Source organism: Salvelinus sp. IW2-2015, linkage group LG2 (assembly GCF_002910315.2).
Source record: "Salvelinus sp. IW2-2015 linkage group LG2, ASM291031v2, whole genome shotgun sequence".
NCBI lineage: Eukaryota > Metazoa > Chordata > Actinopteri > Salmoniformes > Salmonidae > Salvelinus > Salvelinus sp. IW2-2015.
In genome coordinates, this window is record NC_036839.1 from 28664561 (window position 1) to 28680890 (window position 16330).

The 16330-nt window shown below is 41.8% G+C and overlaps 1 protein-coding gene across 1 annotated transcript in view; it reads left to right on the plus strand.

Annotated features, from left to right (window-relative positions):
• Positions 1-3976: 3976 nt before the first annotated feature.
• The window catches only part of LOC111971403 (protein ITPRID2), a 44917-nt gene continuing 32563 nt past the window's right edge, over positions 3977-16330 (plus strand). The window contains exons 1-5 of the mRNA XM_070446293.1: positions 3977-4214; positions 4712-4981; positions 5265-5307; positions 10214-10263; positions 12907-12960. Of these exons, the coding sequence (XP_070302394.1) occupies positions 4774-4981; positions 5265-5307; positions 10214-10263; positions 12907-12960 (355 nt within the window). The 5' untranslated portion in view covers positions 3977-4214; positions 4712-4773. The remainder of the gene's footprint in view (positions 4215-4711; positions 4982-5264; positions 5308-10213; positions 10264-12906; positions 12961-16330) is intronic.

Genomic DNA, 16330 nt, shown 5'->3' on the forward strand with positions numbered 1-16330 from the left:
CCTGCCCTGCCTATCTAAGGTCTTCGAAAGCCAAGTCAACAAACAGATCACTGACCATCTCGAATCCCACCGTACCTTCTCCGCTGTGCATCCGGTTTCCGAGCCGGTCATGAGTGCACCTCAGCCACGCTCAAGGTACTAAACGATATCATAACCGCCATCGATAAAAGACATTACTGTGCAGCCGTCTTCATCGACCTGGCCAAGGCTTTCGACTCTGTCAATCACCATATTCTTATCGGCAGACTCAGTAGCCTCGGTTTTTTCTAATGACTGCCTGCCTGGTTCACCAACTACTTTGCAGACAGAGTTCAGTGTGTTCAAATCGGAGGGCATGTTGTCCGGTCCTCTGGCAGTCTCTATGGGGGTACCACAGGGTTCAATCTCGGGCCGACTCTTTTCTCTGTTACATCAATGATGTTGCTCTTGCTGCGGGCGATTCCCTGATCCACCTCTACGCAGACGACACCATTCTATATACTTCCGGCCCTTCCTTGGACACTGTGCTATCTAACCTCCAAACGAGCTCAATGCCATACAACACTCCTTCCGTGGCCTCCAACTGCTCTTAAACGCTAGTAAAACCAAATGCATGCTTTTCAACCGTTCGCTGCCTGCACCGCACGCCCGACTAGCCTCACCACCCTGGACGGTTCCGACCTAGAATATGTGGACATCTAGTACCTAGGTGTCTGGCTAGACTGCAAACTCTCCTTCCAGACTCATATCAACATCTCCAATCCAATCAATCAAGAATCGGCTTTCTATTCCGCAACAAGCCTCCTTCACTCACGCGCCAAACTTACCCTAGTAAAACTGACTATCCTACCGATCCTCGACTTCGGCGATGTCATCTACAAAATAGCTTCCATACTCTACTCAGCAAACTGGATGCAGTTTATCACAGTGCCATTCTTTTGTTACTAAAGCACCTTATACGACCCACCACTGCGACCTGTATGCCCTAGTCGGCTGGCCCTCGCTACATGTTCGTCGTCAGACCCACTGGCTCCAGGTCATCTACAAGGCTATGCTAGGTAAAGTGCCGCCTTATCTCAGTTCACTGGTCACGATGGCTACACCACCGCAGCACGCGCTCAGCAGGTGTATCTCACTGATCATCCCTAAAGCCAAACCTCATTTGGACGCCTTTCCTTCCAGTTCTCTGCTGCCTGCGACTGGAACGAATTGCAAAAATCTCTGAAGTTGGAGACTTTTATCTCCCTCAACAACTTTTAAAATCTGCTATCCGAGCAGCTAACCGATCGCTGCAGCTGTACTAGTCCATCTGTAAACTACCCACCCACATTTACCTACCTCCCCCCCTACTGCTTTTATTTATTTACTTTTCTGCTCTTTTGCACACCAGTATCTCTTCTTGCACATGATCATCTGATGATTTCACTCCAGTGTTATCTGCTAAATTGTAATTATTCGATTTATTGCCTACTCATGCCTTTTGCACACATTGTATATAGATTCTTCTTTTTTTTCTACCATGTTATTACTTGTTTATTGTTTACTCCATGTGTAACTCTGTGTTGTCTGTTCACACTGCTATGCTTTATCTTGGCCAGGTCGCAGTTGCAAATGAGAACTTGTTCTCAACTAGCCTACCTGGTTAAATAAAGGTGAAATAAAATAAAATAAAAAATAGTTTGGCAGTTAGTTGGTGAGGGTTCTTGCAGGAACCTAAGGCGGTTCCTCGATGAACCCCACCTCCTATGGGGTTCGTGGAAGAACCTTTTGAGGACAATTTTCAGTGCCAAGAACCCTAATATTCTCTGAAGAACTTTGAGATCTTAGAAGAACCCTTGTTAAACCCCTAATTTTTAGTGTCTTTGGGCTCAGATGATTTAAGCTGGTACAGTAGATTACTTCCGCTGTTCCTCTGTCTCTCATGCTGCATCCCAAATGGCACCATATTCCCTATATCAGGGCTCTCCAACCCTAATCTGTAGGTTTTCTGTAATTTCTTAATCTGTAGGTTTTCTCTCCAACCCTAATCTAGCACACCTAATTCTAATAATTACCTGGTTGATAAAATGAATCAGGTTATTTACAACTGGGGTTGGAGTGAACCTACAGGAAGGTAGCTCTTCAGTGATGTACTGGGCTGTACACACTACGCTCATCAATCTACACACAATAACCCATAATGACAAAGCGAAAACGGGTTTTAAGATTTTTTTGCAAAAAAAAAAAAACTTAGTTACATAAGTATTCAGAACCTTTGCTATGAGACTCGAAATTGAGCTCAGGTGCATCCGGTTTCCATTGATCATCCTTGAGATGTTTCTACAACTTGATTGGAGTCCACCTGTGGTAAATTCAATTGATTGGACATGATTTGGAAAGGCACACACTTGTCTATGTAAGGTCCCACCGTTGACAGTGCATGTCAGAGCAAAAACCAAGCCATGAGGTCGAAAGAATTGTCCGTAGAGCTCCAAGACAGGATTGTGTCGAGGCACAGATCTGGGGACGGGCACCAAAACATTTCTGCAGCATTGAAAGTCCCCAAGAACACAGTGGCCCCCATCATCTTAAATGGAAGAAGTTTGGAACCACCAACACTTCCTAGAGCTGGCTGCCCGGCCAAACTGAGCAATCGGGGGAGAAGGGCCTTGGTCAGGGAGGTGACCAAGAACCCAATTGTCACTCTGACAGAGCTCCAGAGTTCCTCTGTGAAGATGGGACAACCATCTCTGCAGCACTCCACTAATAAGTTCTTTATGGTAGTGGCCAGACGGAAGTCACTCCTCAGTAAAAGGCACATGACCACCCACTTGGAGTTTGCCAAAAGGCACCTGAAGGACTCTCAGACCATGATCGAGGAAAAGATGAATGGAGCAAAGTACAGAGAGATCCTTGATGAAATCCTGCTTCAGAGCTCTCAGGACCTCAGACTGGGATGAAGGTTCACCTTCCAACAGTTCAACGACCCTAAGCACACAACCAAGACAACGTGGGAGTGGCTTCAGGACAAGTCTCTGAATGTCCTTGAGTGGCCCAGTCAGAGCCCGGACTTGAACCAGATCAAACAGCTCTGGAGAGACCTGAAAATAGCTGTGCAGCAACGCTCCCCATCCAACATGACAGAGCTTGAGAGGATCTGCAGAGAAGAATGGGAGAAACTCCCCAAATACAGGTGTGCCAAGCTTGTAGCATCATACCATACCCAAGAAGACTCCAGGCTGTATTCGCTGCCAAAAGTATTTCAAAAAAGTACTTAGTAAAGGGTCTGAATACTTATGTAAATGTGATATTTCAGTTTTTTTTAAATACGTTTGCAAAAAAATTCTAAACTATTTTTGCTTTGTTATTATAGGGTATTGTGGGTAGATTGATGAGAAACAAATACATTTTTTAAATAAAGCTGTAACGTAACAAAATATAGAAAAAGTAAAGTGGTCTGAATGCTTTCCGAATGCACTGTAGATACACAATTGACAAAAAATGCTTAAAATCTTGGGTATGATACTTCAGTTGTTTGAAAAATGCTAAATTCTCCAACCCGTCTCCATCCTTATATGCTCCCTCTTCACAAAATGGCAGCACAAACTGTCACGTGAATATCAGTTCATTATCTGCAGAAGTGTTTTAAGTTCATCGACACTCTTTGTATCGTCAAGATGTCTCACTGTACTTCATTTAAATAGACAATCCTATTTGTTAATGGTATTTTCTAATTACCCCTTTTTAGATTCCCACACATTTAGATAGCTGTCTGTCACCGCCATTGTTTTATGTTTTGAGAGCAAAGTGTTTGTTTTGTGTTTGTTTGTTTATTTATTTACATTCCTTCTTATTTCAGATGATTACTCTGGAAATAGAAGTAATATAATAATAGCCGCCTCCTCTTGTCCCTCGAGGTTTGGCCTATACACTCCAGTGAGAACTCCCTCCCTCCTTCTGTCTATCCCTCTATCCTCCCTTCAGAAAAGAGCTGATCCACAACAGGAAATGACTCGGCACCAGCACGCAATCTTTCAACTAAACCGTCATTTTCTGCTCCACTTGTTGTCAGTTGGACTTCTTACTCTCTGTAGCTCCTCACTGTATCCATCCATCCACCCTGCCTGCCTCTGTCCCACATCTCTGCCTGGCTGAGTGGGAACTACTTTTACATTTGATGGCTTTGGAAGTAATCTTAGTATTCTTGGAAGAATTCTTAGGATAATAATTCTGGCAGAAGGAGGAATTCCCACCAGGTATTATTAGTGTTGTGTGTCGTGCGGATTGTTTTGTGTTCTTCTGCTTCTTGTTCTTGAAGAGGTTGTCACATTTATTAATTTGGTGTTCTGGTCGTAATTCATTTAGCCATCTAAGTTATGGAAAGAAACAAATTGTGTGTAGTCTTGTTTTATCTTTGTTTGTATGATATAGCAACTTATTTTCCAAAGTCAGTTCCATTATTGGACATTTGCTCGTTTACAGCTCAACGCTGTTCTGTTCTGTGAGCATACATGGTTATCATGCAGGATGATGTTATATTACAGGCATAGGCATGTTTTCATACCTTTCCTTTGTATAGTGAAATGAGGCTTGTTTGTGCAAGGTGTGTGTGTGTGTGTGTGTGTGTGTGTGTGTGTGTGTGTGTGTGTGTGTGTGTGTGTGTGTGTGTGTGTGTGTGTGTGTGTGTGTGTGTGTGTGTGTGTGTGTGTGGCTACCATCTAGTCTCATAACAATCCCCTCCTATTTGCTACAGGTGATTTGCCCCCTGCTGTAGCGACCAGGGGAGAGGAGGAGTTGTGGATCCAGGAGCGGACCATGGAGCAGTGTGAAACTGCTGCGAGCCCCAGCATAGATCACCAATGGAAGGCAGCGACAATAATGAGGAAGGCCTGGATCCAGAGCAGAGACTCCTGGCAGGGCCTCTCTGAGAGCCAGGACACCCAGGATCAGGAGGGTTCCAGCGAGAAGACACTGTGTCCAGATCCCACTATGGAGGAGAAGACAGTCCCGGCCGAGGAGCCAGGTACGTTGGGATGAGCTACAGGGAGCAGCAGGCAGAAATAATTATAGTTTGGCTTTTTACAGCTCCATGGAAGTCACAACGAAACAATAAAGCCTACTTAAGGTCTTGTTGCTATATAATTACCAAGCCCAAAAGGGAATAAAATCCTGCAACAGCAAACAGATTATTATTTTTTTAAATTATCCAGTTCTAATCTACATTGTAGATTGAATGTTAAATTGCGTTTATAGAAAACTGAACAGTTGTACATGGCTTTGAATTGCTCCGTTTTTTTTTCTCTCAGGGCCCGTCCCTAAGAAGATTGCGAGCTGGCTCAAGGACTGCAGGTATTGTAGTGTTGCATTATAATGAAACCTTTACATTTGCATGTAAATAAAACTCCTGACTGTCACTGTATATCAGGGAGGCTGGTGTGGAATGCCTAGTGACTTGCTCAGTCAGCATAGTCAGGAAAGTAAATACTTACTATTTTGTCATTGTCACTTCTAGGCTATCCTCAAAGACATGTAGTTAGACATCATTTGAATAAAGACTTGTGGTTAAATGGGACTGGATGGCTGGCTTCTCAGGAAAGTCATTGTTTGGTATGACTATTGGTTACTTTACAGCTTGTTTAGTATACTTAAATATACTAAACATTAAAATAATATACTTCAAATACGAGATGTATTTTTATAGTATATCTTAAGTATAACTATAATATCACTACACTTCAACACACTTATTAAAAGTGTACTTTATATTCATTGTTTTTTCGTACGATAAATATATTATCAAACTTCAACACATTTCAAAATACAATTGGAGTTGTTTTTAAGTTGAAGCATAGATTTTATTTTAAAGGAAACTGCTTGAGCGATACAGTGCTTTGCAAAAGTATTAATACCCCTTGGATTTCTTCACATTTTGTGTTAAGTGGGATTAAAATTGATTTATTTGTCATTTGTTGTCAAAAATGAACTCTAAATACTCTAATGTCAAAGTGGAAGAAAACAATTAAATAATAATTAAAATATAGTCATTGCATAAGTATTCAGCCTCTTTGTTTAGGCAAGCCTAAATTGGTTCAGGAGTGTTTGGCCTATCAAATCACAGAATATGTTACATGGACTCTGTGTGAAACAATAGGGGTTGACACAATATTTTTATGACTAATGGTTCCTCTGTCCTCCATACATACATCTGTGAGTTCCCTCAGTCAAGTATTGAATTTCAAGCACAGATCCAACTACAAAGACCAGGGAGCCTTTCGAAAGCCTCATAAAAGGGCAGTGATAGGTAGATCGGTAACAATATCAAATCAGACATTGAATATCTCTTTAAGCATGGTCAAGTTAATAACTACTGTATGCTGTGGATTATGTATTAAACCACCCAGACACATCAAAGATGGTCATCCTTCTGAGCTGCAGGACAGGAATGAAACTGCTCACGAGGCCATTGGTGATTGTAAAATAGTTACAGAGTTGAATGTCAGTGATGGAAGAAAACTGAGGATGGATCAACAACATTGTAGTGACGCCACAATAATGATTTAAATGACAGAATGAAAATAAGAATACAAATATTCAGAATTCCAAAACATAAATATTGTATTTAACAAACAAGGCACTAAAGTTTTGACTTAAATCTGCTTAAATCTATGGCAAGATTTGAACATTTCTGTGTAGCCATGAGCATCAACATCTTGACAGAGCTTGAAGAATTCTGAAAAGAATAAAGAGATAATCTTAGAGACTTACCCGGGAAGACTCCCATCTGTAATGGCTGCCAACATTGTTTCCAGCATGTATTGACTCAGGGAGCTGAATACTTACGCAATTACTATATTTTAGTTATTTAATTTCTAGCAATCTTTTTAAAAAAAATTATAGATATCTTCCACTTTAATATAGTATTTTGTGTAGATTTTTATTTTTATTTTTTATTAAATCAATTTTAATCCCACTTTTTAACAACAAAATGTGAATAAATCCAAGGGGTATGAATTATGTTGCAAGTTACTGTAGTTTCACTGCCAATAATGAGTTTTGAAGTACTTTCTGAATTCCTGTTCAGAAGAGTGCAGCAAAAGTTGAAAATGATAGCATCCTTTTTTGCAGTTGAAGTTTTGATTTATAATATGATATTGTTCCTCATATTTAGTTTATTCAAATGTTTTGATGTTAATCTTCAAACTGAATAATGTTCTACTTTTAATTACACATTACATATTACACATTTATTGAAATGTTAATGAGGAAGGCCTGGGTCCTTAATGTGAACAACTAAAGTGTTAAATACCAATCAGGTATATCTCAGGTATATCTCACTGATCATCCCCAAAGCCAACACCTCATTTGGCYGCCTTTCCTTCCAGTTCTCTGCTGCCAGTGACTGGAACGAATTGCAAAAATCGCTGAAGTTGGAGACTTTTATTTCCCTCACCAACTTTAAACATCAACTATCTGAGCAGCTAACCGATCKCTGCAGCTGTACATAKTCCATCTGTAAATAGCCCACCCAATCTACCTACCTCATCCCCATACTGTTTTTATTTTATTTACTTTTCTGCTCTTTTGCACACCAGTTTCTCTACTTGCACATCATCATCTGCTCATTTATCACTCCAGTGTTAATCTGCTAAATTGTAGTTATTCGCTCCTATGGCCTATTTATTGCCTACCTCCTCATGCCTTTTGCACACACTGTATATAGACTTTCTTTTTTCTACTGTGTCATTGACTTGTTTATTGTGTTATTGGCTTGTTTATGGTTTACTCCATGTGTAACTCTGTGTTGTTGTCTGTGTCACACTGCTTTGCTTTATCTTGGCCAGGTCACAGTTGCAAATGAGAACTTGTTCTCAACTAGCTTACCTGGTTAAATAAAGGTGAAATAAAAAGAATTAAAATATGGTGCACAGTTCTCAAAAGTGTTACTTGTAAATTGTAAATAGCATGTTAACATTGGCATAACATTGGCTCAATTACAATAGCTAATGTGGTTAATGAGTCGAAGTGTATTTGTAAAAGTATACTTGAAACACATTATAAATACACCTTTTTTGCAAAGAAAATATAGGAATTCTAATCACAATACAATTTTAGTATATTTCTAATTTATGACAAAATGTACTTAATGTGCATTCAAAGAATATTTGTTTTGCTCTTCATCTGATATACCTAGAAAATACTTAAGTACATTTTAAAGTCCCAATTTATATMATTTTAAATATATTTAACATACTTAAGTACGAGCAAAATACAAATCAAATTGACATTAAATGTATTTAAAATTGTTCCAATTTGATAATATTAAATATACTTAAAATATGAAGTATGATTTAAGTATATATATATTTWAAAAAAAATCCCCGCTTGAGTTTGCCTGCGTGACAGGTTAAATGGCTCCCGGAAGAATTTCCTTGCTTACTAATAGTCTGGGTCATGTTTATTAGGGTTTAGCGCTGTACTTTAGTGCACAAGTTAAACAAACATTACCATGGAACTTAGAATCATTTATTCAGTCAAATATTCTAGTTGGTTGAAAATCCCCCACGAACCTACGTCCATGAGTAAGACAGAGTGAGATAGTGGGAGAGAGCAAACAGAAAATCACATGCTGTTGAGGGTTTTACACAATGTCAATAATGTCCTTTTTATGAAATCTTCATTATGGCAGGGCGCTGGTATAGGCCTACAGACAGCTGTTCCAAGTTTAGTTAACCTAGATGTTACATGAACAATTAGCATATAGACTTGAGTTGGTCAGACTGTTGGTCAGACTAGAAGTACAGTAAGATTTGAATACAGTAGGTCACATCAGAAAGCATAGGTCTGGGATAGTGACCATATGGAGTTTGATCTATTGACAGAGAGGTGAGGTAGAGACCTAGGAGCCAGCTAGAGCAGGGTTAGGGATGTTATGTAACGTGCTACCTTAGACTAGAGCAGGGCTCTCCAATCCTGTTCCTGGAGAGATACCGGCCTGTAGGTTTTCACTCAAACCCTAATCTAGCGTGCCTGATTCTAATAATTAGCTGGTTGATAAACTGACTCGGGTTAGTTACAACTGGGGTTGGATTTGAAAACCTACAGGAGTGGAGCTCTCCAGGAACAGGGTTGGAGAGCCCTGCTCTAGTCTAAGGGCAAACAATAGCAATGTAGCACATGTTATTTTTTTATATTTTTTATTTTATTTCACCTTTATTTAACCAGGTAGGCCAGTTGAGAACAAGTTCTCATTTACAACTGCGACTTGGCCAAGATAAAGCACAACAGTGCGACACAAACAACAACACAGAGTTACACATGGAATAAACAAACGTACAGTCAATAATACAATAGAAAAAAAATCTATATACAGTGTGTGCAAAAAAAGGTAAGATTAAGGAGGTAAGGCAATAAATAGGCCGTAGTGGCGAAATAATTACAATTTAGCAATTAAACACTGGTGTGATAGATGTGCAGAAGATGCATGTGCAAGTAGAGATACTAGGGTGCAAAGGAGCAAAAAATAAATAACAATATGGGGATGAGGTAGTTGGATGGGCTATTTACAGATGGGCTATGTACAGGTGCAATGATCTGTGAGCTGCTCTGACAGCTGATGCTTAAAGTTAGTGAGGGAGATATGAGTCTCCAGCTTCAGTGATTTTTGCAATTCGTTCCAGTCATTGGCAGGGGAGAACTGGAAGGAAAGGCGGCCTATAAGGAGGAATTGGCTTTGGGGGTGACCAGTGAAATATACCTGCTGGAGCGCGTGCTACGGGGGGATGCTGCTATGGTGACCAGTGAGCTGAGATAAAGCAGGGCTTTACCTAGCAAAGACTTATAGATGACCTGGAGCCAGTGGGTTTGGCGACGAATATGAAGCAAGGGCCAGCCAACGAGAGCATTGTTCTGTGTGGGATCTTTATGTCAAACAAGATTTGCATGATACAGTAACTATAGTACTACTGTACAGTAGGATTGGGTGTGACTTGATCTGCTGATATGTGGGTAGTTGACAAAAAGATGAAACGGTTGTAGTGTTTGTGTATGGGTCTTCCTGTGTGAGGAAATGAGCCAGCACAGTGTTAGGAGGACACTAGAGACCAGGGGTGTTGAACTCATTTAGCCCCGGGGGACGCATTCAGTCTTCTGTATGAATATAGGTCCATTATTTCTACACAGTTTCAGTTATGTTTTGGTCATTTTTAAGTATATTGAGTTTGTTCCCGCCTAACGGTGTATGTGTGTCTCTTCACAGGACTCCTCTTGGGGCCTCTCTGGATGAACAGAGCAGCACTCAGTCCAAGGGTGAATTCCCCTCTACTATAACATCAGTCCTATTCTATAAAACTAACTCTCATATGGAAAAAGATCATGTGGAGGAGTGTGTGTGTGTGTGTGTGTGTGTGTGTGTGTGTGCGCCAAGGGGGTGTTTGTGGAGTATTTCGCAACTGTCTCACCACACCCCACCTTGGAGCCATAGTGTACTTTGGAGCATACTAGCCAGCTTCTGTACTCATACACCCACTCACTCCAGTTACCAGTTGGTAGCTTTGTCAAACTGTTATTGTGCTTCTAAATCGAAGTAAGAAACAGACTCAGGCATGATACAAGTATCCTGAGCTAAAAGGAATAACATTTGGATTCCCTGTATTTGCCTTGTCTAACTGGTAATGCAAACTACATGGGCTGCTGGTACCCTTTGATCAATGGCTATCTACAGTAGGTAAGATTTACCAACCAACCAGCTAGGAAAGTATTTGACGGTAAATATTTGTCTTGGTTTGAAGCGTTTGTCTGTAGTAGGCTGTTCAAAATGCGTTTGGTCAACCATGCAAAACGTTTTTTACAGGCACGTGCCAAGGTTTTTATTTGAATGGTTATGTAGTCTACTGTAGGGTATACATTGCATTCGKAAAGTATTCAGACCCCTATACTTTTTCCATGTTTTGTTACATTACAGCCTTATTCTAAAATTGATTAAATTGTTTTTCCCCCCCCCTCATCACCCAATACCCCATGAKGACAAAGCAAACATAATTTTTTTTTGCACAAAATAAAAGTAATATGACATTTACATAAGTATTCAGACCCTTTACTCAGTACTTTGTTGAAGCACCTTTGGCAGCGATTACAGCCTCCAGTCTTCTTGGGTATGACGCTACAAGCTTGGCAAACCTGTATTTGCTGAGTTTCTCCCATTCTTCTCTGAATATCCTCTCAATCTCTGTCAGGTTGAATGGGGAGCATCGCTGCACAGCTATTTTCATGTCCGGACTCTGGCTGGGCCACTCAAGGACATTCAGAGACTTATCCCGAAGCCACTACTGCGTTGTGTTGGCTGTGGGCTTTGGGTCATTGTCCAGTTGGAAGGTGAACCTTTGCCCCAGTCTGAGGTCCTGAGCGCTCTGGAGCAGGTTATCATCAAGGATCTCTCTGTACTTTGCTCTGTTAATCTTTCCCTTGATGCTGACCAGTCTCCCAGTCCCTACCGCTGAAAAACATCTGCACTGCATGATGCTGCCACCACCATGCTTCACCGTAGGGATGGTGCCAAGTTTCTTCCAGACGTGACGCTTGGCATTCAGGCCAGAGAATCTTGTTTCCCATGGTCTGAGAGTCATTAGGTGCCTTTTGGCAAACTCCAAGCGTGCTGCCATGTGCCTTTTACTGAGGAGTGGCTTCCACCTGGCCACTTTATCATAAAGGCCTGATTGGTGGAGTGCTGCAGAGATGGTTGTCCTTCTGGAAGGTTCTCCCATCTCCACAGAGCAACTCTGGAGCTCTGTCAGAGTGACCATTGGGTTCTTGGTAACCTCCCTGACCAAGGCCCTTCTCCCCCGATTGCTCAGTTTGGCCAGGCAGCCAGCTCTAGGAAGAGTGTTGGTGGTTCCAAACTTCTTCCATTTAAGAATGATGGAGGCCACTGTATTCTTGGGGACCTTCAATACTGTAGAAATGTTTTGGTGCCCTTCCCCAGATCTGTGCCTAGACACAATCCTGTCTCGGAGCTCTACAAACAATTTCTTTCGACCTCATTGCTTGGTTTTTGCTCTGACATGCACTGTCAACTGTGGGACCTTACATAGACAGGTGTGTGCCTTTCCAAATCATGTCCAATCAATTGAATTTATCACAGGTGGACTCCAAGTTGTCGAAACATCTCAAGGATGATCAATGGAAACCGGATGCACCAGAGCTCAATTTCGAGTCATATAGAAAAGGTTCTGAATACTTATCTAAATAAGTCTTTTTATTTTTAATACATTTTCAAAAATGTCTAAAAACATGTTTTTGCTTCGTCATTATGGAGTATTGTGTGTAGATTGAGGATTTTCAACGTAACAAAATGTGGGGAAAAATCAAGGAGTCCGAATGCACTATACGTACAGGCTCCCAAGTGGCGCAGAGGTCTAAGGCACTGCAGCTCAGTGCTAGAGGCAGCACTACAGACCCTGGTTCGATTGCAGGCTGTATCTCAACCGGCCGTGATTGGGAGTCCCATAGTGCGGCACACAATTGGCCCAACGTCGTTAGGGTTTTGCCGGGGTAGGCCGTCATTGTAACTAAGAATTTGTTCTGAACTGACCCAGTTAAGTAAAGGTTAAATAAAAATAAAACAAACAGTCTGTCTGTGTGCTTAAACCGCTAGAGTTGATGTCCTGCGGAAATCTAATTAGCATAATAAATAAAACATCAAAATCCGTCTGTTTTTGCTAGAGATACAGTATGTTTTTTGCATGGGCTCATTGTACCGCATCTGCCGGTGTCAGTCTTCCACGTTTGCAGCGGAAGGTTGCAGACCTACAGTAGTGTTTGTCAGACCATCCCTAAAATTGGTCTTCTAAGGAAAACATCTGTTGCGTTTGAATGGTTTGGCCTACAAACTAATATGACCCCTCTATGGAAGATGACACTCACGAACACGATTTAACTAACTGTACTTTACAGGAGTGCTAAAGAATGGCTGCAGCTTTGAAGACTACTTTTCTCTGGGAGCTGAGGGTAAGTGACAAGATGTGTTTGGGGGGAGGGGTGTGTGTGGGGGGTCACTAGAGCAATACAATCTAGGACAGGGATGGGCAACTGGAGAGCCCTGTCTGCCACATAAAATAAATTAAAAGAAGAAAAAAAAAAACATAAATGGGGGGGGAACTCAGTCTGGTTCTCAATTTACTGTTGAGAGTTAGATTAGTAGAATACACAAGGTGCAATTTCGAAATGTGGTTGTGCATCAGCAGTTTTTCTGTTATATCAGTCACTGATAGTCACTCAATTTTCCCATGTAAATTAGTCTAGCCAGCTATCTAAACTTGTAGTAATCATGGTCCAATTACCGAACGGGGGGGCCCCCAAATTGTTTTCTCTACGCTGTCAAAGGTGGGTCGCTAAAATGTTTTGCTCGCAAGTTGCCAATCCCTGATCTAGGACCACATTACTTCTATGGCAGTTTCAGTTGTTAATGAGCCTTCTAGAGAGACTAGGSTGAATGTCAAATTGCACCCTATTCCCTATATAGTGCACTACTTTAGGCTGGACCCTGGTCAAAAGTAGTGCACTATATAGGGAATAGGGTGCGATTTGAGAGACAGAAAATCTGTGTGGCTAAACAATTAAGAGCTAGAAGCTTCTCATTGTAGGAGTGCTTGGCTCTTTAGTTTTTACGAAAGCTACAAAAAGGTACTCCCTGCTGTTGCTGCTCTTACGAGCGGACATAATACTATATCATTTGGTGGGTGCTTATAAACTCAGAAAAAAAAGAAACGTCCCTTTTTCAGGACCCTGTTTTTCAAAGATCATTCGTAAAAATACAAGTAACTTCACAGATCTTCATTGTAAAGGCTTTTAACGCTGTTTCCCATGCTTGTTCAATGAACCATAAACAATTAATGAACATGCACCTGTGGAACGGTCGTTAAGACAATAACAGCTTACAGACAGTAGGCAATAAAGGTCACAGTTATGAAAACKTAGGACACTAAAGAGGCCTTTCTACTGACTCTGAAAAGCACCAAAAGAAAGATGCCCAGGGTCCCTGCTCATCTGCGTGAACGTGCCTTAGGCATGCTGCAAGGAGGCATGAGGACTGCAGATGTGGTGAGGGCAATAAATTGCAATGTCCGTACTGTGAGACGCCTAAGACAGCGCTACAGGGAGACAGGACGGACAGCTGATCGTCCTCGCAGTGGCAGACCATGTGTAACAACACCTGCACAGGATCGGTACATCTGAATATCACACCTGCAGGACAGGTACAGGATGGCAACAACAACTGCCGGAGTTACACCAGGAACGCACAATCCCTTCATCAGTGCTCAGACTGTCCACAATAGGCTGAGAGAGGCTGGACTGAGGGCTTGTAGGCCTGTTGTAAGGCAGGTCCTCACCAGACATCACCGGCAACAACATCGCCCATGGGCACAAGCCCACCGTCGCTGGACCAGACAGGACTGGCAAAAAGTGCTCTTCACTGATGAGTCGCGGTTTTGTCTCACCAGGGGTGATGGTCGAATTCGTGTTTATCGTTGAARGAATGAGCGTTACACCGAGGCCTATACTCTGGAGCGGGATCGATTTGGAGGTGGAGGGTCCGTCAGAATCTGGAGCGGTGTGTCACAGCATCATCGGACTGAGCTTGTTGTCATTGCAGGCAATCTCAACGCTGTGCGTTACAGGGAAGACATCCTCCTCCCTCATGTGGTACCCTTCCTGCAGGTTCGTCCTGACATGACCCTCCAGCATGACAATGCCACCAGCCATACTGCTCATTCTGTGCGTGATTTCCTGTAAGACCGTAATGTCAGTGTTCTGCCATGGCCAGCGAAGAGCCCGGATCTCAATCCCATTGAGCACGTCTGGGACCTGTTGGATCGGAGGGTGAGGGCTAGGGCCATTCCCTGCAGAAATGTTCGGGAACTTGCAGGTGCCTTGGTGGAAGAGTGGGGTAACATCTCACAGCAAGAACTGGCAAATCTGGTGCAGTCCATGAGGAGGAGATGCACTGCAGTGCTTAATGCAGCTGGTGGCCACACCAGATACTGACTGTTACTTTTGACCCCCCCTTCGTTCAGGGACACATTATTCCATTTCTGTTAGTCACATGTCTGTGGAACTTGTTCAGTTTGTCTCAATTGTTGAATCTTGTTATGTTCAAACAAATATTTACACATGTTTAGTCATATGTCTGTGGAACTTGTTCAGTTTCTCTGTTGTTGAATCTTGTGTAAATATTTGTTTGAACATAACATGTTTAGTCATATGTCTGTGGAACTTGTTCAGTTTGTCTCAGTTGTTGAATCTTGTTATGTTCATACAAATATTTACACATGTTAAGTTTGCTGAAAATGAACGCAGTTGACAGTGAGAGGATGTTTCTTTTCTTGCTGAGTTTATTTGTCCTAATTTCACACATGTATTAATACGCATGTGYGAATTGGAAATGTGTTTTTTTTGCATATCCCAACTCCCCGAGAGACCCTCGGAGAGTGGGGTCACGGCCAGGGTCACCATTATCCAGCGTTTCTGGAGCAATTAGGGTTAAGTGCCTTGCTCAAGGGCACATCAACAGATTTGATTCATCTTATGAACATGCGCACACACACACACACGGGTTTCCCAGTTCAAAAGGAAAGGAGACGAGCAGTGTGTGTGTGTGTAATCAGATGGCATACAGTTGAAGTCGGAAGTTTACATACACTTACACTTAGGTTAACTCATTTTTCAACCACTCCACAAATTTCTTGTTAACAAACTATAGTTTTGGCAAGTTGGTTAGGACATCTACTTTGTGCATGACACAAGTAATTTTTCCAACAATTGTTTACAGACAGATTATTTCATTTATAATTCACTGTATCGCAATTCCAGTGGGTCAGAAGTTTACATACACTAAGTTGACTGTGCCTTTAAACAGCTTGGAAAATTCCAGAAAATGATGTCATGGCTTTAGAAGCTTCTGATAAAGAGATATCTGTTTAAAACTGTGGATATAGATACTTTTGTACCTGTTTCCTCCAGCATCTTCACAAGGTCCTTTGCTGTTGTTCTGGGATTGATTTGCACTTTTCGCACCAAAGTACATCTCATCTCTAGTAGACATGCATCTCCTTCCTGAGCGGTATGATGGCTGCGTGGTCCCATGGTGTTTATACTTGCGTACTATTGTTTGTACAGATGAACGTGGTACCTTCAGGCATTTGGAAAATTGCTCCAAGGATGAACTAGACTTGCGGAGGTCCACCATTTTTTTTATGAGGTCTTGGGAAAATCAAAGAAATCAGCCATGTCAAGCAATGAGGCACTGAGTTTGAGGGTAGGCCTTGAAATACATCCACCAGGTACACCTCCAATTGACTCAAACGATGTCAATTAGCCT